The sequence below is a fragment of the Trichomycterus rosablanca genome, chromosome 6, assembly GCF_030014385.1.
Source record: "Trichomycterus rosablanca isolate fTriRos1 chromosome 6, fTriRos1.hap1, whole genome shotgun sequence".
Classification (NCBI taxonomy): Eukaryota; Metazoa; Chordata; class Actinopteri; order Siluriformes; family Trichomycteridae; genus Trichomycterus; species Trichomycterus rosablanca.
Window position 1 is genome coordinate 49,827,480 of NC_085993.1, and position 21,886 is coordinate 49,849,365.

The window sequence follows — 21,886 nt, forward strand, 5'->3', positions numbered from 1 at the left end:
TGGGTTAATTAAGACTACATAATAAATAGTACCATGTTATACAATCATTATTTTTAGACGATATGTCTCCTCTCTTCACACCAGTTTGAGTCTTTATAAATTACCACTGCAGTGGGCAGGAATGACTTCCTTTTGCGCCTCCCTATTACAGCGGAGTTGGCAGAGCCTCCCGCTGAAGGCACTATTTTTGTCCACTCTATTAGTGCCAAAAATATAGCCAAATGGTATTTAAATTGTTTATTACCCATGGGAGGAGTGGTTTGTGGGCTGTGAGTGACTTTTATTCAGAAAACCTTTTTTATACACTACATGGCCAAAAGTATGTGGACGCCACTCCTAATTATTAAGTGTAGTTCTTAATCTGGAATTGGCTGTAACGGTTATGTGGGCTAGACTGACAGGAGGGGTGGACACAAATGCAGAGATGTGAAGAACAGCAAGGATTTATTAATAATTAAAGATAATACAAAGGAATACAAACAAACATACAGGGCTAAACAGGCTAACGGGGCTAAACAGGCTAACTGGGCTAAACTAAACATGAAACACAAACCTAAACCCTAAACTAAGCTAAACAGGGACTAGACAGGACTGGACAGGACAAAACAGACTAAACTGGACTAAACAGACTAGACAAGAACTAAACAGATGAAACATGGAATGAACAGAACTAAACAAGAACTAAACAGACTAAACAAGGCATGAACAGACTAAACAGGCTAACATCACAGGAACAGGCTAAACTGACCGACAGGAGCTAGGAGGAAGGTAAAACAGAGTTACCAGGGGCAAACAGACAGAGATACCAGGAGCTAACAGACAGAGTTACTAGGAGCAAACATACAGAGATACCAGGAGCTAACAGACAGAGTTACTAGGAGCAAACAGACAGAGATACCAGGAGCTAACAGACAGAGTTACCAGGAGCTAACAGACAGAGTTACTTAGGAGCAAACAGACAGAGATACCAGGAGCTAACAGACAGAGTTACCAGGAGCTAACAGACAGAGTTACTAGGAGCTAACAGACAGAGTTACACTCAATAATCTCCAACCTGCCCATTGCCCCAGCTCTCCTTATAAATGCTCCTTGATGAGGAGCAGCTGGGGCTGATTAGCTCAGGGAGCCAATCACCTGTGAGGCATGGCAGGGGAGTGAGTGTGCACACAGAGAAGAGGGGCGTGGCACACATGAGCACACCGAGGCTAGCAGTGTGACAGATGCCCCTCCCAAAGGCACTACACCTGGAGTGCCTAAAAAAAACAAAAACAAGGAGGTCCTGGGCCCTGCGGGGTAAATTTGAAGTCATTAAAAATGTCCTCAGGCAGGCGTGATAAAAATGGTGGGACGCAGGCTGCCGACAGAAATCCAGAGGCGCAGTCGGGGAGCGCCGACGAGAGTTCAAAAGCGCCGTCGGGGGGCGCCAATGTGGGAACAGAAGCACCATCGGGGGGCGCCAACACGGAAACAGAAACGCCATCTGGGGGCGTCATCTCGGAAACAGGAGCGCCGTCGGTGGGTGCCGATGAGGAAACAGAAGCACCTTCGAAGGACACAAACTCTGGAACAGGAGCGCCATCAGGGGGCGCCAACTCGGGAACAGGAGTGCCGTCGGAGGACACCAACTCAGGAACAGAAGTGCCGTCGGAGGACACCAACTCAGGAACAGGAGCGCCATCGGGATGCGCCAACTCAGGAACAGGAGCGCCATCGGGATGCGCCAACTCAGGAACAGGAGCGCCATCGGGATGCGCCAACTCAGGAACAGGAGCGCCATCGGGATGCGCCAACTCAGGAACAGGAGCGCCATCGGGATGCGCCAACTCAGGAACAGAAATCAACTGCGGTGAGCCTGGCGAAGAGGCTTCGGGAGTCAGCTGCGGTGAGCCTGGCGAAGAGGCTTCGGGAGTCAGCTGCGGTGAGCCTGGCGAAGAGGCTTCGGGAGTCAGCTGCGGTGAGCCTGGCGAAGAGGCTTCGGGAGTCAGCTGCGGTGAGCCTGGCGAAGAGGCTTCGGGAGTCAGCTGCGGTGAGCCTGGCGAAGAGGCTTCGGGAGTCAGCTGCGGTGAGCCTGGCGAAGAGGCTTCGGGAGCCAGCTGCGGTGAGCCTGGCGAAGAGGCTTCGGGAGCCAGCTGCGTTGAGCCTGGCGAAGAGGCTTCGGGAGTCAGCTGCGGTGAGCCTGGCGAAGAGGCTTCGGGAGTCAGCTGCGGTGAGCCTGGCGAAGAGGCTTCGGGAGTCAGCTGCGGTGAGCCTGGCGAAGAGGCTTCGGGAGTCAGCTGCGGTGAGCCTGGCGAAGAGGCTTCGGGAGTCAGCTGCGGTGAGCCTGGCGAAGAGGCTTCGGGAGTCAGCTGCGGTGAGCCTGGCGAAGAGGCTTCGGGAGTCAGCTGCGGTGAGCCTGGCGAAGAGGCTTCGGGAGTCAGCTGCGGTGAGCCTGGCGAAGAGGCTTCGGGAGTCAGCTGCGGTGAGCCTGGCGAAGAGGCTGCGGTGAGCCTGGCGAAGAGGCTTCGGGAGTCAGCTGCGGTGAGCCTGGCGAAGAGGCTTCGGGAGCCAGCTGCGTTGGGCCTGGCGAAGAGGCTTCGGGAGCCAGCTGCGGTGAGCCTGGCGAAGAGGCTTCGGGAGTCAGCTGCGTTGACCCTTGAGAAGAGGCATCCGGAGTCAGCTGCGTGGATCCTTGAGAAGCGTCCGAAGTCACTTGAGAAAACACTGGAGAAACGTCATTCAGCTGCGAGGACCCTGGAGAGGCGTCCGAAATCAGCTGCGAAAATACTGGAGAAACGTCATACAGCTGCGAGGACCCTGGAGAGGCGTCCGAAGTCAGCTGCGAAAACACTGGAGAAACGTCATTCAGCTGCGAGGACCCTGGAGAGGCGTCCGAAGTCAGCTGCGAAAACACTAGAGAAACGTCACTCAGCTGTGAGGACCCTGGAGAGGCGTCCGGGGTTAGCTGCGAAAACACTAGAGAAACATCACTCAGCTGTGAGGACCCTGGAGAGGCGTCCGAAGTCACTTGGGAAAACACTGGAGAAATGTCATTCAGCTGTGAGGACCCTGGAGAGGCGTCCGAAACCAGCTGCGAAAACACTAGAGAAACATCACTCAGCTGTGAGGACCCTGGAGAGGCGTCCGAAGTCAGCTGCAAAAATCCTTGAGAAATTCCTTGAAAGAACAGTGAGGACCCTGGAGAGGCGTCCGAAGTCACTTGCGAAAACACTGGAGAAACAGCACTCAGCTGTGAGGACCCTGGAGAGGCGTCCGAGGTCACTTGCGAAAACACTGGAGAAACAGCACTCAGCTGTGAGGACCCTGGAGAGGTGTCCGAAGTCACTTGCGAAAACACTGGAGAACGTAAAGCCACCCAAACTGGCAGGATACCATCATCAACTTTCCTAACAAAAGACTTGGGCTGACTACGAGTCACGGAAACAGACGGACCTGGCAAAGGAGTCACCCGAACCTGAGTCCTAGAAAATTGATCTCGCATGAGGCCCTCAAACACCTTTGCCGAGTTCAGCACAACTCCCCGGTCAGACCACAGCTTCCTGGCCCAGTCACGAGCGGGACCCCTCAGCCTAGACATCATAAACCGAATTTTATCGGTTTCAGCTGGCTGGGGGTCCAAAAGGTTCTGCAGGTAGAGCTGGCTCTGCAGAAGGAAGCCTTCGACGCCTGAGTCGCTTCCATCATACGGAGCTGGCCTACTTAACGGGAAGGTCTGAGGGAACCTCATGGAGTTAAACTCCGGGAAGACATGAACAATGAACATCTCGCTGTGTCCTTGCTTAGGGAGATTATTCTGTAACGGTTATGTGGGCTAGACTGACAGGAGGGGCGGACACAAATGCAGAGATGTGAAGAACAGCAAGGATTTATTAATAATTAAAGATAATACAAAGGAATACAAACAAACATACGGGGCTAAACAGGCTAACGGGGCTAAACAGGCTAACTGGGCTAAACTAAACATGAAACACAAACCTAAACCCTAAACTAAGCTAAACAGGGACTAGACAGGACTGGACAGGACAAAACAGACTAAACTGGACTAAACAGACTAGACAAGAACTAAACAGATGAAACATGGAATGAACAGAACTAAACAAGAACTAAACAGACTAAACAAGGCATGAACAGACTAAACAGGCTAACATCACAGGAACAGGCTAAACTGACCGACAGGAGCTAGGAGGAAGGTAAAACAGAGTTACCAGGGGCAAACAGACAGAGATACCAGGAGCTAACAGACAGAGTTACTAGGAGCAAACAGACAGAGTTACTAGGAGCAAACAGACAGAGATACCAGGAGCTAACAGACAGAGTTACCAGGAGCTAACAGACAGAGTTACCAGGAGCTAACAGACAGAGTTACCAGGAGCTAACAGACAGAGTTACACTCAATAATCTCCAACCTGCCCATTGCCCCAGCTCTCCTTATAAATGCTCCTTGATGAGGAGCAGCTGGGGCTGATTAGCTCAGGGAGCCAATCACCTGTGAGGCATGGCAGGGGAGTGAGTGTGCACACAGAGAAGAGGGGCGTGGCACACATGAGCACACCGAGGCTAGCAGTGTGACATTGGCATTAAACAGGGCTTTGCTTTATTGGTGGCATTTCTATAGTATCTGCATCGTCTGTGTAAAGTTGCAGATGTTTGTTTGTTTAATATCTAAAATTACTTAGATTTATTGTGAACCTAATTAAGTTGACACAGTTATTGTGGATGGATCAATGAATCAATACAATACATGAATAAATCTTGTGTATAGCTAGTGTGACTTTTAGGATTATAGCAATGAATCAAGTATAAAAATAAGACACGTTTACATTTTCAATGTCAGGATTAACATGGATTAGATGGGTAGTGGCTAATAACATACAGTACATACATCGACCAGGCATAACATTATGAGCACTGACAGGTGAAGTGAATAACACTGATCATCTCTTCATCACGGCACCTGTTAGTAGGGGGGATATATTAGGCAGCAAGTGAACATTATATCCTCAAAGTTGATGTTAGAAGCAGGAAAAATGGGCGAGCGTGAGGATCTGAGCGAGTATGACGAGGACCAAATTGTGATGGCTAGACGACTGGGTCGGAGCATCTCCAAAACTGCAGCTCTTGTGGGGTGTGTCCCGGTCTGCAGTGGTCAGTATCTATCAACAGTGGTCCAAGGAAGAAACTGTGGTAAACCGGGGACAGGGTAATGGGCGGCCAAGACTCATTGATGCACGTGGGGAGCGAAGGCTGGCCCGTGTGGTCAAATTGCTGAAGAAGTTCATGCTGGTTCTGATAGAAAGGTGTCAGAATACACAGAGCATCACAGTTGCTGGGCTGTTTCGGCACCAACACAATATTAGGAAGGTCATAATGTTATGCCTGATCGATGTATGTAAACATCACCTGAATGTGACTTGTATTATCTTTTAGGTCTTGTGTATGCACCCGGACTGTGTCATCCAACTAGAAAAAGAGAAATGCATGGAGAGAATAGCTATGGACGACCCCAGCAGAAACCCAGAATACAGTAAGTAGTGTGGGTTTGGAGCGGGTTAGCGATTTGTGTGTTTGTGTGTGTGTGTGGATTGTTGCATGTTTAAATTCTGTACAGCTGTAATAAATGTATTAATGTTGTTTTTTTAAATATATTTTGATATAACTTGGGTTTATAATGGGAGGTAGCTTTGATACCTTAGATAAAAAACATATTTGCTTATATTATCTGTTATTTATAGGGCCCTACAAAATTCACGGGAACCATGGGGCAGATTAAGTCATATTTTTAGAATGGCATGCTAGTCTTTCGTTAGTGGATGCAAACTTTACTTTTACTGTATGTAAGCGGGTCTGAATAGGAACAGCTTTTAGCTTCTCCCGTATTTAGTCGTCGCCACACCAGATAATTCATCTGCATATACGATTTGTCCTGGTGCCCATCCTGACGCAACACGTCTTTATTTTCGGGCATGGGACTGACATTATTCGGGTTCTTGGGTCCCCATTATTCAGGACCAAATTAGCTTTCAGGACTAATTTACACAAATCAAAACATATACGTATATTAGGGCTGTCACACGATTAAAATTTTTTAATCGAGATTAAACAACCAAATTAATCGCAATCCATCGCAATTAAACACAAACTAATAACTAAGCAAAATTTGAAGTTGTGCACATTTTTATTGCAAGAAAGTGTTTGCCAATAAAAACATTCATAAAATTATGATAAAATTATGAAATCTAAATTATTTTTAGAAAGCCAGCCAATGCCTATGTAGAGTTAACAGCTACCCATCTTTCAGTCAGTTATTTAAAATGATTCTGTTCACATTATCTGGTAAAAGTGAGGATCTTTACCTGTTCGTAACCCTGCCACTGAAAACAGAAGCTCAGGTACTAATATGAACCATTTCTAGATGCAACACCAGTGGTGTAACTAGGAGCTCACGGGCCCCAGTGCAAAAAAAATATTTTGGGGCTCAACAAATTGCAGATGCTGATAGCTGATCAGAATGAATTAAAAGTCACTCAGAAGTTACACTTCAAGTCCAAATTCCTGCCTCTGGTATTTTTAATGCACAGTTTTAGTTATTTTCATTTTACTTAACAAAAATATTGTAACATAATAATAATGACCTGGTGAGTGCAGCCCCCCCCCCCATAATTACGCCCCTGTGCAACATGTATAACGTCCTGTCGACCCACATCGTTAACTATGTTAAAGCATCTACAGTCCGTTGCGATCCATTTAACACCAGTGTTTGTAATGTTCCGTGTTCAGTTCATGAGCCTTCCATCCAAATTCATCTGAAATAAAGTTAGACCGAGTCTGAGCTCGTTTAGCCTGTAATGTGTATCCGTGTGCTCAGACGCCCAATGAGACAAATGTGGCTGTGACCAAAGATGATATTAAAGCGTCAATTAATAACTGTAATTTTGTCTAGTGATGATTTTTCACGCTTTTAAAAATGATTATTTAAAATACCTGATATTTCACAATATGTAGCAGCAGCAGCAGCTCGAGTTATTTGTAACTCCCGAGACCTGTCATGCCCGTCTTATCGTTATACAGTATAAACACAATGTTACTGTGTTAAAGCAGCGCAAATTACCACAGAGACATTAATCGCATTAATCACGTTAATTAACGCAATTAAGGACAGCCATAATATATATAAATCTATATCCATCTCTATAAAAAAGGCAGACTGCAATCACTAACGTGATGCTGATGTGGCCCTCGGTAAAAGTTAATTTTCCACCCCTGTACCAGACAGTCAGGAACTCTGTAGGAAATTACATGCTAATAGTCTGATACGACAAGTAATCCAGTCAAACAGACAGGCTCTTTGGATGATATGGAAATTACTTCACTCATTAAAAGCATGGCAATGCTAGTGCATATTTGCATACGTGTGTTATAAAGAGAGGAGATGTTCACCTTTGAGAGTCTTAGAACAAGATGAGAAAGAAATTAGCAATACAAAAGCTCACGTGTCTGTGTCTGGTGTAATTTATACAGCTTTCTAGACAGAAGGCAGAATTATTGGAGGAGTCGGATGTAATGTCGTTTGGGACTGAGTCAATGTTCCAATGATTTCCAGGAAACTTCCAGAGTCACTCAAACTCCCTCCCACCTCTGTGGAATCCAGCTGTTATATTAAACAGCTGTTCTATTATTCTCTATTACCCACTGCTCTGTTGCTTTGTAGGAAATGATTTGTAGTCCCTTCTAGTGACATGTGAGGGTGCAGAATGTGATAAAATGTTATATAAAGTGCTACAGCAGATAGAACTTCTGGCCCTTGAGGACCTGGGTTTGATTCAGTAGTCACCACTATTTTCCGTGTCCACATGGGTTTACCCCAGGTACTTTGGTCTCCTCCCAACTTCCAAAACATACCAGCTGGTGTCTTGGCTGCTCTGTCCAGATTGTGGTCCTGCCCCTATTCCAGTGTTTCTTCCATTCTTGACTGCACGCCTGACCAAAATGAAGTGGTAACTGAAGATAAATGAATTCATGAATAATTAGTTTGCATGTTCTCCCTCTGTCTGTGTGGTTTTCCTTCTGGAGCTCTGGTATCCTCCCACAGTCCAAAGTCATGCAGTCAGGCTAACTGGTGTTAAAAAGTCCCTTTAAGTATTTTTTAAGTGTGTGTGTGTGTGTGTGTGTGTTTGCCCTGTGATGGACTGGTGACCTATTCAGGGCGTTTCCTGCCTGTTGCCCAGTGAATCGTACCCACCATAACCAGGATAAAGCTGTGGTAAAACAAACAATAAATAAATAAATGAATAATAATAATAATAATATTAAAAAATAAAAATAAACAAATAATTTGGGACAGTAGGGAAAATGTTAATAAAAACCCTTTTGATCTGTATGTAATTAAAAACACTTCAAACAACTGAGCAAATTTAAAATGCTGTTATTTGTTGATGGTCTTTTATACAAAGTAATATCAGCATTTTGTTTTATTTAACATTCCTTGTCATAATTTTGAAAGGTGTTGCAGGCATCAAATTTGGCATTAGTATATTTTTATAAATACAAAAATAATACATAAAACTCAGTAAGGGTGAAAAGGTAAAACATAATATTTTTGTGCTGTTCTCAATTAAATACTGTTTACAAATGACTTTTTGTACTTGCTGTTTTAACTTTTTTTAATTGGGTTTATTGGGAAGGTGTTACTGGTTACAGTACTTTCGATGGCCATTACTATGATAACTGACATCTTAAGGCAATTTAAAAAGACAGTGAAGCCAATCATCACAAACTGAGAATGGAAGTGCCAGAACAGAAGAGGCATGTAGAACTATCCAGCTCACCATGAGTCCTATAAGTGATTAAGCATGTGACACTATATCAAAGCTTCACTGCTACCAAGGTTACAGAGCAAACTGAACCAACTTTATGGTACAATATATGGCCGAGAGTATTTTACGCCCTTGTCTGTTTAAACACATCTGAGCCACTGTGCACAAAGGGTCCTTAACCCCATTAAACAGCGTAGAAATGAAGAATTGAAACACTGATTACGAGCAAGAACTTCTTGCCAACAAAAGTGACCTACCTCACAAATGCTTGTTTAATTAATTAAGGGACACATTTCCACAGACATGCTATAAACTCTTTCCAGAAGAGTGGAGGCTTTTTAATGGCAAAGAAGGTGCTCAAGGGTTTGGAACAGGATGTACAACAAGTCATGATCAGTTGTCCACATACTTTTGATCAAATGATGTACGTTCATGCCAGAGAGGCAGCAACAAGGACATGCCGATGTTTTAGACGCCAGATGTAGAAACATGGGATTAATGCAGGCATAATTCATCATTTATTATTTAAGGCGTGATTGATGGAGCACCTTGTGATTTACGAGGTCGGCTCCTGATCCTCTGCAGTCTCACAACGGTTTTGTGAACCAGGAAGCATCGTGATTTAAACTCGTGGTGATCCTGCGTGACTGAGGCAGCTGTTAATCCATCTCTGTGATTAGTGTAGCTTGTTTTTACCACCAAGTGTGGCGTAAATGATGGTTTCAGATAATAACCATCGGCGTTTTACAATGAATGCAGCAATTAGCTGCATTTTGCACACGTATCTGCTGCATACATTCATTCATTATTTTTAGAAGCTACACCTACCATACCAGTGTGGTTTAAAATTAATAACTCTGAGACCTGAACCCTATTTGTCAATCAAAAGAACCCTAACTGCCCAGATGATGGATGGATGGTGGAACATTCTCCGCACTGCTGGTATTTATTAAAAATTTTTTTTATAGTTTCTTTGGTTTAAAAAGCCTTCAGCGTTTCAGAATAATCATGTCTTTATATCACCGTCCACGTTATCAGTATGATAATCAATAAAATGTGTTTCTCATTCAGTGTGTCGCTGGATGTGGGACAACCTGACCTGCTGGCAGCCAGCAAGAATAGGAGACGTGGTGTGGATGCCCTGCCCCGAGCTCTTCGAGGTCATGAGTGAAGAATACGATGGTAAGTGACCATCATTAAGTTTCAAACAACTTTGTCTTCTTTAATTTATATTATTAATTATTATTGGATAGATTAGATAACTCTTTCTATGTTCCGTATTTTAGAGTTTGCAAAGGTGAGCCGTAACTGCACTGAGGAGGGCTGGTCAGAAATGAGCCCACATTACGTGGACGTTTGTCCTTTTGAGGACAACAGAACGAGTCCTATGGTAAGCGCGACTCACATGTTAGAACTTGATATAGCTGTTTACTAAAAAATAGCAGATTTTAGGGCTACATTAATATTATAGTATCAGCTGTGATTAAAATAATTATACTATATTAATGGCTTTTAAATGTTCTATAGGAAAATTGTGTTTCTACAGAATAATAACCTCTACTAAACAGGACTCTATTAAATAATGTAATGATGTGGTTAACTAAAATGTATTTCTTTGTTTCTTTATTTATTTTTGTGCTGCTGCTCTCCTGGTTATGTGTGATTTTGTGAATTATTACCCTTCTGTTTAACAGAGGATATTATTCTACAGAAACACAGTATTCCCATAGAACATTTAAAAGCCATTATTAGTGTCTATTTATTTAAATCCAGGCTGATTGAGGTATTAATGTAGCCCTAAAATCTGTAATTTTTTCTCTCATATATATATACTGTATACATACACTGATCAGCCATAACATTAAAACCACCTCCCTGTTTCTACACACTGTCTATTTTATCAGCTCCACTTTGTAGTTCTACAATTACTGACTGTAGTCCATCTGTTTCTCTACATACTTTTTTAACCTGCACAGGACCACTACAGAGCAGGAATTATTTAGGTGGTGGATCATTCTCAGCACTGCAGTGACACTGACATGGTGGTGGTGTGTTAGTGTGTGTTGTGCTGGTATGAGTGGATCAGACACAGCAGCGCTGCTGAGCAGTTGTAGCCTAGTAGTTAGGGTACTGGAATAGTAAGCAGAACGTTGCTGGTTCAAACCCCACCTCTGCCAGGTTGCCACTGTTGGGCCCTTGAGCAAGGCCCTTATCCCTCATTTGCTTAGACTCTTTACTGTAAGTCGCTTTGCTTTGGATACGTCTGCTAAATGCCGTAAATGTTCATGTGTGTTTTATAAAACAAACATACATACATACACACACACACACACACACACACACACACATTAAAAATCTCTCTATTTCTGGTTAATTTGTTTAATTAATTTGATTCATTTTTGAGTGTAGTTTTATTTTACCCACACAACACTGGGGTCTCTGAGACCCCAAAAGACAAGGCACGAGGGTGAAGTAGAACTGTGCGTCATTCCTAAAATACTGTCACACACATTTGGGAGAGATTTTCTGGCAGGAAGTTTTTCTAAGCAGAACAGATTTTCTGTCGCATTCAACAGCTAAACTGCTGAGATCAGACTGTGGGGATTTAAACTTCCTGTTGCTTTTCCCAATAAAAAATCTGTAGGGGTGAAGAAAGCGTACGAGGCCGCCGGTCTGATAACACAGCATTACTCTTAGGAATAATGTTTATTACATAGAGTTTAGATTTTAGGTTTTAGGTTTAATTTACAAAGTTACTTCTGAAGCAAATGTGCCTTTACAGTTATATACACAATATGGCCAAAAGTATTCAGACACCTGACCAAATAGCATTAAAAAAGAGTGACATCTGTGTCTCTCTGTGAGATGACTTCTCACAAGACTTTGAAGTAAGGCTGGACACTGATGTTGGTCAAGGAATACAGCGTTTCCTTAAACAGGAGGTTAATCATTCACAAATACACACATAACCAGGACGGCAGCAGCAAAAAAACAACAATTTGTAGTTGACTACATCATTACTTATTAAAAAAGATTAACTATGGAATGCAATGTTGTTTAACAAACTGTTTACGCATTTATTTTGTATTTTTTATGCATTTTCCCCATAAATTTCCTCTCTTTAGTCCAGGGTTTTTTACAAGCCACCCACATTTTGTCCTTGATTTTTACCACGACCCAGGCAACACATCAAAACAAAACACAAAACTTAAACACATAAAAACAAAGCACAAAATGAAATAAACTTAATAAAAATGGTGGTAATCTGATCCCACTGTGGTTTACAAGATGTAACATAAAGCCTTCACAATGGGGCGTTTATGTACAAGTAATTTTTTTAATGTGCCTGTTAAAATCCGTTTATTTAATTATTATTATTTTTGTCTGTGACCCATTGTTTTTGGCTCGTGACCCACTCAAGGGTCGCAACCCAGGATTTAGTCATATCCAATTACCCCATCGTACTTCGCTTTTACGGCTGCAGACTTTTCACTCTGGAACTGAGGAGAGTCGCAACCGTCACACACTCCGCCCGACACACATGTACAAAGTTACTTCTGAAGCAAATGTGCCTTTACAGTTAAAGTATTTGGACACCTGAGCAAAAAGCATTAAAATAGAGTGACTGGAGTTTGTGTCCATTCAGTCCAATGAGCTGGACACTGATGTTGGTCAAGAAAGCCTCAGTCGATGTTCTTATCCATTCAAGATCTGTTCGCAGAGGTCAGGGTTCTGTGCAATAAACGTACGGGTATGATCTTCTTTATATAATTGATTTATTACGCTGAAACACATACATTTAAAAATTAGAAGCGGTGTCCCAGTACTTTTCTTACTGTAGTGTATGTTGTAGGTACTGTAGGTGCATTATTGAGACACTGATGTTGTATTTTGATTCTTTTAGGACAAGTACTATGTGTCAGTGAAGGCTCTGTATACTGTAGGCTACAGCACTTCCCTGGTGTCTCTCACCACTGCCATGGTGATCCTCTGCTGGTTCAGGTACGAGAGCATAACCTGAAACAGATATAACCTGCATGCATTTCATACATGATCAACCTCTACCAATAAAAATAAAGCACATTTAACAAAACACACACATGGACAGAGCACCAGTCCATCTCAGACGTAGCCAATCATGTCTGTGTAGAATTTGTATTTAATGTTGGGGGGGACATGAAACAGTAAAATATCTCAAGCTCAGTTCCTGAGGGGGGCGCCAAAGGTGCTACCACATGTACTGTTGTTTTAACTACCAAGAATGACCTGTAGATGGCACACTATAGTCGTCTTTAAAAACAATACGGTGGAACCTCGATTGAACGAATTTCGGATTTAACGGACAAATTCTGGAAAACCGAATGTCCGGTCGGATTGTTTAAAATTCCTGCGAGAGGCGTAGCAACAGCAGTAGTTCAGTAATTGTCCGCTGGCTGGCGCACGTCTCTCTGTTTGCATGAGTGAGGTTCTGCAGTGATAGCTCAGTGGTTAAGGTACTGGACTAGTAATCAAACCCCACCACTGCCAAGTTGCTACTGTTGGGCCCCTGAGCAAGGCCCTTAATCGTCAATTGCTCAAAATTGTGTTCAGTCATAATTGTAAGTCGCTTTGGATAAAAGCGTCCGCTAAATGCCAAAAATGTAAATGATGGGATTTGTTTAGTCGGGAGGCTCGCTTCGTTCTCGCCTTTTCTCAGTGTTTTATGCTTAACTTTTGCAAGTTTTAGTGCTTAGTCATGCACCAGTGCTGCTCCAGTAGCCACCAGCAGTATTTTAGATACTCTGAGTCCCCACTATACTATCACTACAAAAAATCAAAAAATCACACATGGTAAATGAAATTTTTCCCAGTTGTACAGCACACCAATTTGATCATTTATTAACATGTTTTACATGACATATTTACATTTCTATTTACGTTGTTTATTTTACTGTTGATCATATGTGCGCGTTCAGCACTTTTGTGGACCTTAATGCTGCGTTTTTGTATATTTTCTCACACTGTTTCGGACAATCACATTTTACCGACCAGTCCGTTAAATCTAGGTTCCACTGTATAGTTAATTTACAGTCATATTGGGGGGACAACTCTCTGTATTTGGCTGATAGCACTCCTAAGATTTGAACCCAGACATCAGCGGTGGTGGGCTAGCTTAATAACCCATATTTTACTGTTAACAGTCATAGATTTGTGTGGCTGAGTGTGTAGACAGGTAAATACCAGTACACAGTATAAATACCACTGCATAAAAGTCTATACTACTACAGTTACACGTAGTATGATTCCTATTTTTTCACAGGAAGCTTCACTGCACCAGGAATTTTATCCACATGAATCTGTTTGTTTCCTTCATCCTGAGGGCCATCTCGGTCTTCATTAAAGATGGAGTCCTGTATGCAGAAGAGGACAGCATCCATTGCTTCATGCATACGGTGAGTTAAACACGTACACAAACTCACACAGATACCATACATACATACACACTTATTACTCTGTTTCTGGCTTTCATATATAAGCAGCAGTTTATGGATGAGATCCACAGCATGAAAATAAAGCTGATATATTAACACACTCATATTCATTCATTCATTCATTCATTGTTTTATCACCTGGTCAGGGACACAGTGGGTCTGATCCAATAGGCAAAAGGTAGGAAACACTCCAGACAGGTCACCAGTCTATCACAGGGCAAACTCACACATTCACACACACACATTCACACACACACTCCAGTTGGCCTGACTGCATGTCTTTGTGCTTGTGAGAGTAAACCGGAGCACCCAGAGTAAACCCATGTGGACACAGGGAGAACATGCAAATTTCACACAGAAAGGACCCCTGCCTCCCGGCTGGGGAATGAAACCCAGGCCCTTCTTGCCAAGGCAATACCACTACCCAGCGCACCACCATGCCACCTAGTGTTAGAATTAGTATTAGGTCATTAATGATGGATTTGGTTGCTGTTATCTGGTCTGTTTTAAATAAAAGTGTTTAAGGCACTGGACTAGTAATCAAAAGGTTGCTGGTTCAAGCCCCACCACAGCCAGGTTGTAACTGTTGGGCCCTTGAGCAAGGCCCTTCACCCTTAATTGCTTAGACAGTATGCCGTCACACTACTTTGGATAAAAGCGTCTGCTAAATGCAGAAAATGTAAATTTTCAAACCTTTTTTTTCAAGCGACCCACATTTTGTCCATGATTTTTTACGCTACCCAGGCAACACAAGCAATGCATCTTATTCTGGTCCCACTGTGGTTTCCAAAATGTAACATAAAGCCTTCACAAGTGGGCGTTCGTGTACAAGCTTATTTCATTATTATTATTTTTCTCTGTGACCCGTTTTTTCCTGCTCGGGACCAACCTAAGGGCCGCGACCCTGGGTTTAACCTACTCTGCTGTAAGGTTGAAAAAAATCAAAGGGTGTGAAAGTTCTGATCTTACATTAAATAACCGTGACTTGTGCTCTGATGTGGCTTTTGTAAGTCTCTGTAAGTTTTGGGCAGCACGGTGGTTCGGTGGATGGCACTGTTGCTTCACAGCAAGAAAGTCCTGGGTTCGATGCCCAGGTGAAGCGGTCTGGGTCCTTTCTATGTGGAGTTTGCATGTTCTCCCCGTGTCTGTGTGGGTTTCCTCCGGGAGCTCCGGTTTCCTTCCACAGTCCAAAGACGTTCAAGTGAGGGTAATTGGAGGTACAAAATTGGCCATGATGGTGGTTGACATTAAACTTGAACTGTCTTGTCATGAATGGAACCAGAGTGTAAAACATCACAGTTTAATTTAAGTTGAATTTAAGGAAACATTGCAGCATTTAATAACATTAAGGCTTAGATTTGAAATAAAAGTAAAGTGTGTGCATTAGAACTCACATAGTATTTACACACGTTAATATCCGAGTGTGTATGTGTGTTTTCCTCCTGCAGGTGGAATGTAAAGCAGTCATGGTGTTTTTTCACTACTGCGTGTTGTCCAATTACTTCTGGCTCTTTATTGAGGGCTTGTACCTGTTCACTTTACTGGTGGAGACGTTCTTCCCCGAGAGGAGATACTTCTACTGGTACACAATCATTGGCTGGGGTGAGCTACAGCACGACAAACTACTGACACCCAAACTCACGTTTAGTAAAGCTGACATGTGAGTGACGCAGTTGTTTCTTAAACTTTTAAACCAGGAACTCCGACAGTGTGTGTAACGGTTTGGGCAGCTCTGCGAGTTCACTTCGATGATATTGGGTAAGTATAGTACAGTGTAGTTCAAGCATGGAATCTCAGAGATGGACAAAACCAAAAATGGAATTATTTTATGTTCTTGTACATTCTCATGATGTGGTTGCACATATACACCGATCAGCCATAACATTAAAACCACCTCCTTGTTTCTACACTCACTGTCCATTTTATCAGCTCCACTTACCATATAGAAGCACTTTGTAGTTATACAATTACTGACTGTAGTCCATCTGTTTCTCTACATGCTTTGTTAACCCCCTTTCATGCTGTTCTTCAACGGTCAGGACCCCCACAGGACCACCACAGAGCAGGTATTACAGTGTATCACAAAAGTGAGTACACCCCTCACATTTCTGCAGATATTTAAGTATATCTTTTCATGGGACAACACTGACAAAATGACACTTTGACACAATGAAAAGTAGTCTGTGTGCAGCTTATATAACAGTGTAAATTTATTCTTCCCTCAAAATAACTCAATATACAGCCATTAATGTCTAAACCACCGGCAACAAAAGTGAGTACACCCCTTAGTGAAAGTTCCTGAAGTGTCAATATTTTGTGTGGCCACCATTATTTTCCAGAACTGCCTTAACTCTCCTGGGCATGGAGTTTACCAGAGCTTCACAGGTTGCCACTGGAATGCTTTTCCACTCCTCCATGACGACATCACGGAGCTGGCGGATATTCGAGACTTTGCGCTCCTCCACCTTCCGCTTGAGGATGCCCCAAAGATGTTCTATTGGGTTTAGGTCTGGAGACATGCTTGGCCAGTCCATCACCTTTACCCTCAGCCTCTTCAATAAAGCAGTGGTCGTCTTAGAGGTGTGTTTGGGGTCATTATCATGCTGGAACACTGACCTGCGACCCAGTTTCAGGAGGGAGGGGATCATGCTCTGCTTCAGTATTTCACAGTACATATTGGAGTTCATGTGTCTCTCAATGAAATGTAACTCCCCAACACCTGCTGCACTCATGCAGCCCCAGACCATGGCATTCCCACCACCATGCTTGACTGTAGGCATGACACACTTTTCTTTGTACTCCTCACCTGATTGCCGCCACACATGCTTGAGACCATCTGAACCAAACAAATTAATCTTGGTCTCATTAGACCATAGGACATGGTTCCGGTAATCCATGTCCTTTGTTGACATGTCTTCAGCAAACTGTTTGCGGGCTTTCTTGTGTAGACACTTCAGAAAAGGCTTCCTTCTGGGGTGACAGCCATGCAGACCAATTTGATGTAGTGTGCGGCGTATGGTCTGAGCACTGACAGGCTGACCCCCCACCTTTTCAATCTCTGCAGCAATGCTGACAGCACTCCTGCGCCTATCTTTCAAAGACAGCAGTTGGATGTGACGCTGAGCACGTGCACTCAGCTTCTTTGGACGACCAACGCGAGGTCTGTTCTGAGTGGACCCTGCTCTTTTAAAACGCTGGATGATCTTGGCCACTGTGCTGCAGCTCAGTTTCAGGGTGTTGGCAATCTTCTTGTAGCCTTGGCCATCTTCATGTAGCGCAACAATTCGTCTTTTAAGATCCTCAGAGAGTTCTTTGCCATGAGGTGCCATGTTGGAACTTTCAGTGACCAGTATGAGAGAGTGTGAGAGCTGTACTACTAAATTGAACACACCTGCTCCCTATGCACACCTGAGACCTAGTAACACTAACAAATCACATGACATTTTGGAGGGAAAATGACAAGCAGTGCTCAATTTGGACATTTAGGGGTGTAGTCTCTTAGGGGTGTACTCACTTTTGTTGCCGGTGGTTTAGACATTAATGGCTGTATATTGAGTTATTTTGAGGGAAGAATAAATTTACACTGTTATATAAGCTGCACACAGACTACTTTTCATTGTGTGAAAGTGTCATTTTGTCAGTGTTGTCCCATGAAAAGATATACTTAAATATCTGCAGAAATGTGAGGGGTGTACTCACTTTTGTGATACACTGTATTTAGGTGGTGGATCATTCTCAGCACTGCAGTGACACTGACATGGTGGTGGTGTGTTAGTGTGGGTTGTGCTGGTATGAGTGGATCAGACACAGCAGCGCTGCTGGAGTTTTTAAACACCTCACTGTCACTGCTGGACTGAGAATAGTCCCCCAACCAAAAATATCCAGCCAACAGCGCCTCGTGGGCAGCGTCCTGTGACCACTGATGAAGGTCTAGAAGATGACCGACTCAAACAGCAGCAATAGATGAGCGATCGTCTCTGACTTTACATCTACAAGGTGGACCAGCTAGGTAGGAGTGTCTAATAGAGTGGACAGTGAGTGGACACGGGATTTAAAAACTCCAGCAGCGCTGCTGTGTCTGATCCACTCATACCAGCACAACAATACCTGCTCTGTGGGGGTCCTGACCTTTAAAGGACAGGGTGAAAGCAGGTTTAAAAAGTATGTAGAGAAACAGATGGACTACAGTCAGTAATTGTAGAACTACAAAGTGCTTCCGTATGGTAAGTGGAGCTGATAAAATGGACAGTGAGTGTAGAAACAAGGAGGTGGTTTTAATGTGATCAGTATAGTATGAAATCATACTGTATAATAATAAATGGTGGGTTTGTTTGGTTCAGGTGTTGGGACATAAACGATAATGCTGCCATCTGGTGGGTGATTAAGGGACCAGTCCTCGCGTCCATAATGGTGGGTTACAGTCTGTGTTTGTATAACCACTACAGTCCATAAAATAACAGTTTATTTATAAGAGAATAACATGTACATTATTATTTCCATTTCAGATCAATTTCGTACTCTTCATTGGCATCATTATAATCCTGGTGCAGAAGTTACAGTCTCCAGATATCGGTGGGAATGAATCCAGCATTTACCTGTAAGATTTATGTGATGAACCCTGTGTTACTGAGCATGCTCAGTGTGGTAATGTCACTCCTGAGTGTACTGCAGTGGAATAACGACCGTGTTAATGCTGTGTATTCGACAGGCGGCTCGCTCGCTCCACTCTGCTGCTCATTCCTCTCTTTGGGATCCACTACACCGTGTTTGCTTTCACCCCCGAGGACGTCAGTAAGAGAGAGCGGCTTGTGTTTGAACTGGGTCTGGGATCCTTCCAGGTATTAAACTTCCTTTATTTACTAAACTTTGTTCCCTTATATTTATGTGTTACACAGAAACATGACACACATAAACATACCAGAGTTAGAATAGAACTAAATCTTACATTTGTACTTATCTAATTACTTTCACATTTTACCATGTACGAAATAAAATAATATCTAACCCTGGTGACCCTGGTTGCCCAGCCAAGAAATCGAATCTGGGCACTAATTGCTGTGAGGCTACACCATTGGGGGACAGTGGTAGCCTAGTGGGTAGAGCTTTGGACTATCAACCGGAAGATTGGCTGTTCAAATCCAGGCCCTGCTATGCAGCCACTGTTGGGCCCTTGAGCAAGGCCCTTAACCCTGTCTGCTCCAGGGGCGCCGTAAGGTGGCTGACCCTGCACTCTGACCCCAGCTTCCAAAACAAGCTGGGATATGCGAAGAAAGAATTTCATTGTACTGTACACCTGTAGATGTATATATGACAAATAAAGTATATCTTCTTCATTGTGCCGCCCACATCATGTACACTGTGTTTTTATTCCTTCTTCTGTAAAGATAACATACTTAAAAATCATTTTCGGCTTTAAAGCTAGGCTTTTTACTAAATAAAACAGTTTGTAAACAGTTTACAAACTAAATACTACAATTAGAACCTAAATTAAACGTAATAACTTCCATTTTCCGGTCATCCCGCCCTAGCAGAACCATGTCTGCTGCAGGCACTGCCAATTATGCCCGAAAGATGGCACCGAGCCGACCAGAGGCTACGCCAATCGAGGAGTTCAGAATCTCAGCGCTGGTGTGCTAGTGGAATATCCCACTGACTGTTTATTTTTAAGTGCAATGTAAAGTAAAATTTTGTTGATTTCATAGTATTTATTTGAAATAAAAACATAAAAAATATATGTATGTATTTTTACTGTGCAATAATTTGGCTCGTTCGAGCTGCTCTGCATAAATGAACGAATGTCCAAAACACAAAGTCTGTTTCTCTCATCTTTTTGTTATTTTTAGGGGTTTGTGATAGCCGTCCTCTACTGCTTTCTCAACGGAGAGGTATGTATTATATCATATTTATTTCATTAACCTAGGAGACTGTTAGGTGTGTAAAAAGGGTGTCAGGATTTTAGCATTACTTTCTAAACAAACACTGGGCTTATTAAAAAAATATGGATAAAATTAATTGAGAAATTGTATGTTTTATTCTAATTTATTTAGTTGCAAATAATATAAATCTGATTAATTTATAGCAACTTACTTTTAATAAGTTTCTCTAATGTAATTTAAATCAATGGGCTTTAATTCAAGTTGCCCACTTTGCATGTACGTCAGTCTCCACTCCTCTGGAATGGCTTTCCACATGATTTTAAAGTGTGTCTGTGCTTTTGGTCAATCGAGCATTTGTGAGGTCAGGCACTGATGAATGAGAAGGCCGGATTACAGTTACACACAATCACAATATTCCAATGAATGCCAAACATGTACCTTTGCACCAAGCTCATTAAACCGTGTGCACAGGGTAGGGATGTAATGATACACTCTACTCGCGATGCGATTCACGATATGATTTTTCCCCGATATTTTTAAACAAAATGAAATTGAAGACAAATTATGACAAAGTTTCCTTTCATTATTTCTCTTAAAAAAGTTAAATTAAATCTTTTATTTATCTGAATAATGAATGTCCTTTTATTTGTGAGGTAGGTACGACCTATGCAAAACAATGCTGCACATTTCCCTTTTTGTGTAAAACAACTGAAATGAAAATTTAAAACAAATCCCACATTATATAAATAAATTAATAAATAAGTAAATAATACAAATAAAGAAAGTATTTTTGCATGAATACATTTGGCTGGAAAATCCCTTACAACTCTGTGTAGTGATGTCAACCAGGCGAGGTGAATAGTGCCAGCGCCCTCTGCTGTTTAAAGTGAATATCGATTACATCCCTAGCACAAGGGCATAGGGGACTGCTGCTTCAAACTGCTGCTTCAAAATGAAAGACATATCATGTATGTAATATAATTGATTTTATACACTTAGCAAAAATTAAATTCAAGAATTAAACGGACTTGCTAGGCCTTACTAGGACCTGGCCAAGCTAGGAACAGGAGCTCATTAAACCTTTCCATTTATCACAAATAAATTAAATATACTTGGTAAATAAGATAAAACACAGTTGTTGTAAGCGTTATAGTCATTAAAGTTATCGTATACAGATTTGACCTAAACGGGAGCCTACTAACAGTATTCTGACCAGCTGAAAGACTGAACCTGCCTGGTTTCTCTCTGAAGGTCCAGTCGGAGGTGAAGAGGAAGTGGAGGAGCTGGACGGTGAACCGTTACTTTGCAGTGGACATGAAGCACAGGCATCCGTCCCTGGCCAGCAGTGGCGTGAACGGCGGCACCCAACTCTCCATCCTGAGCAAAAGCAGCTCCCAGATCCGCATGTCCAGCCTGCAGGCCGAAACACCGGCCACATGAGCCGAAAGAGCTTTAAGGATCTTCAGAACCACCCAAACTCATCATCTAGTGCTAATGTAGTTCTATTCCACATCAGTTTTTTTTCATTCATACTTAAACACGCCTGCATTGTGCGGGACGAACTTGTGGACAGCTTTTATCTACTTCTGAGGTGCTTTTAAACAGAGTGAAACCACGCTTTGTCTGGAGTGCTGGAGTGATCAGATGCTCAGAGCTTGAAGAAACGTGACGTTCGTTGTCATGCCTCGACAGGACAGTTTTCTGTACACTGCGAAGTCCTCGTGTTGAT

At 42.8% G+C, this 21,886-nt stretch overlaps 1 protein-coding gene across 1 annotated transcript; it reads left to right on the top strand.

The window, feature by feature from the left end:
• Positions 1-5,304: 5,304 nt before the first annotated feature.
• adcyap1r1b (adenylate cyclase activating polypeptide 1b (pituitary) receptor type I) lies at positions 5,305-21,656 on the top strand. Its single transcript, XM_062997104.1, has 12 exons — positions 5,305-5,521; positions 9,882-9,992; positions 10,097-10,200; positions 12,715-12,812; positions 14,110-14,242; positions 15,730-15,883; positions 15,979-16,039; positions 18,622-18,691; positions 18,787-18,878; positions 18,990-19,119; positions 20,125-20,166; positions 21,409-21,656. The coding sequence occupies exons 1-12, from the start codon at positions 5,434-5,436 to the stop codon at positions 21,595-21,597; spliced, it is 1,272 nt and encodes a 423-aa protein (XP_062853174.1). The 5' UTR covers positions 5,305-5,433; the 3' UTR covers positions 21,598-21,656.
• The last annotated feature ends 230 nt before the right edge of the window (positions 21,657-21,886 follow it).

Excerpts from the sequence above, each read along its gene's own strand:
- adcyap1r1b (XM_062997104.1), top strand. The coding sequence starts at position 5,434 with ATGCACCCGGACTGTGTCATCCAACTAGAAAAAGAGAAATGCATGGAG. Across the intron at positions 10,201-12,714 it reads ACAACAGAACGAGTCCTATG|GACAAGTACTATGTGTCAGT; the intron begins GTAAGCGCGACT and ends TGATTCTTTTAG. Across the intron at positions 14,243-15,729 it reads TCCATTGCTTCATGCATACG|GTGGAATGTAAAGCAGTCAT; the intron begins GTGAGTTAAACA and ends TTCCTCCTGCAG.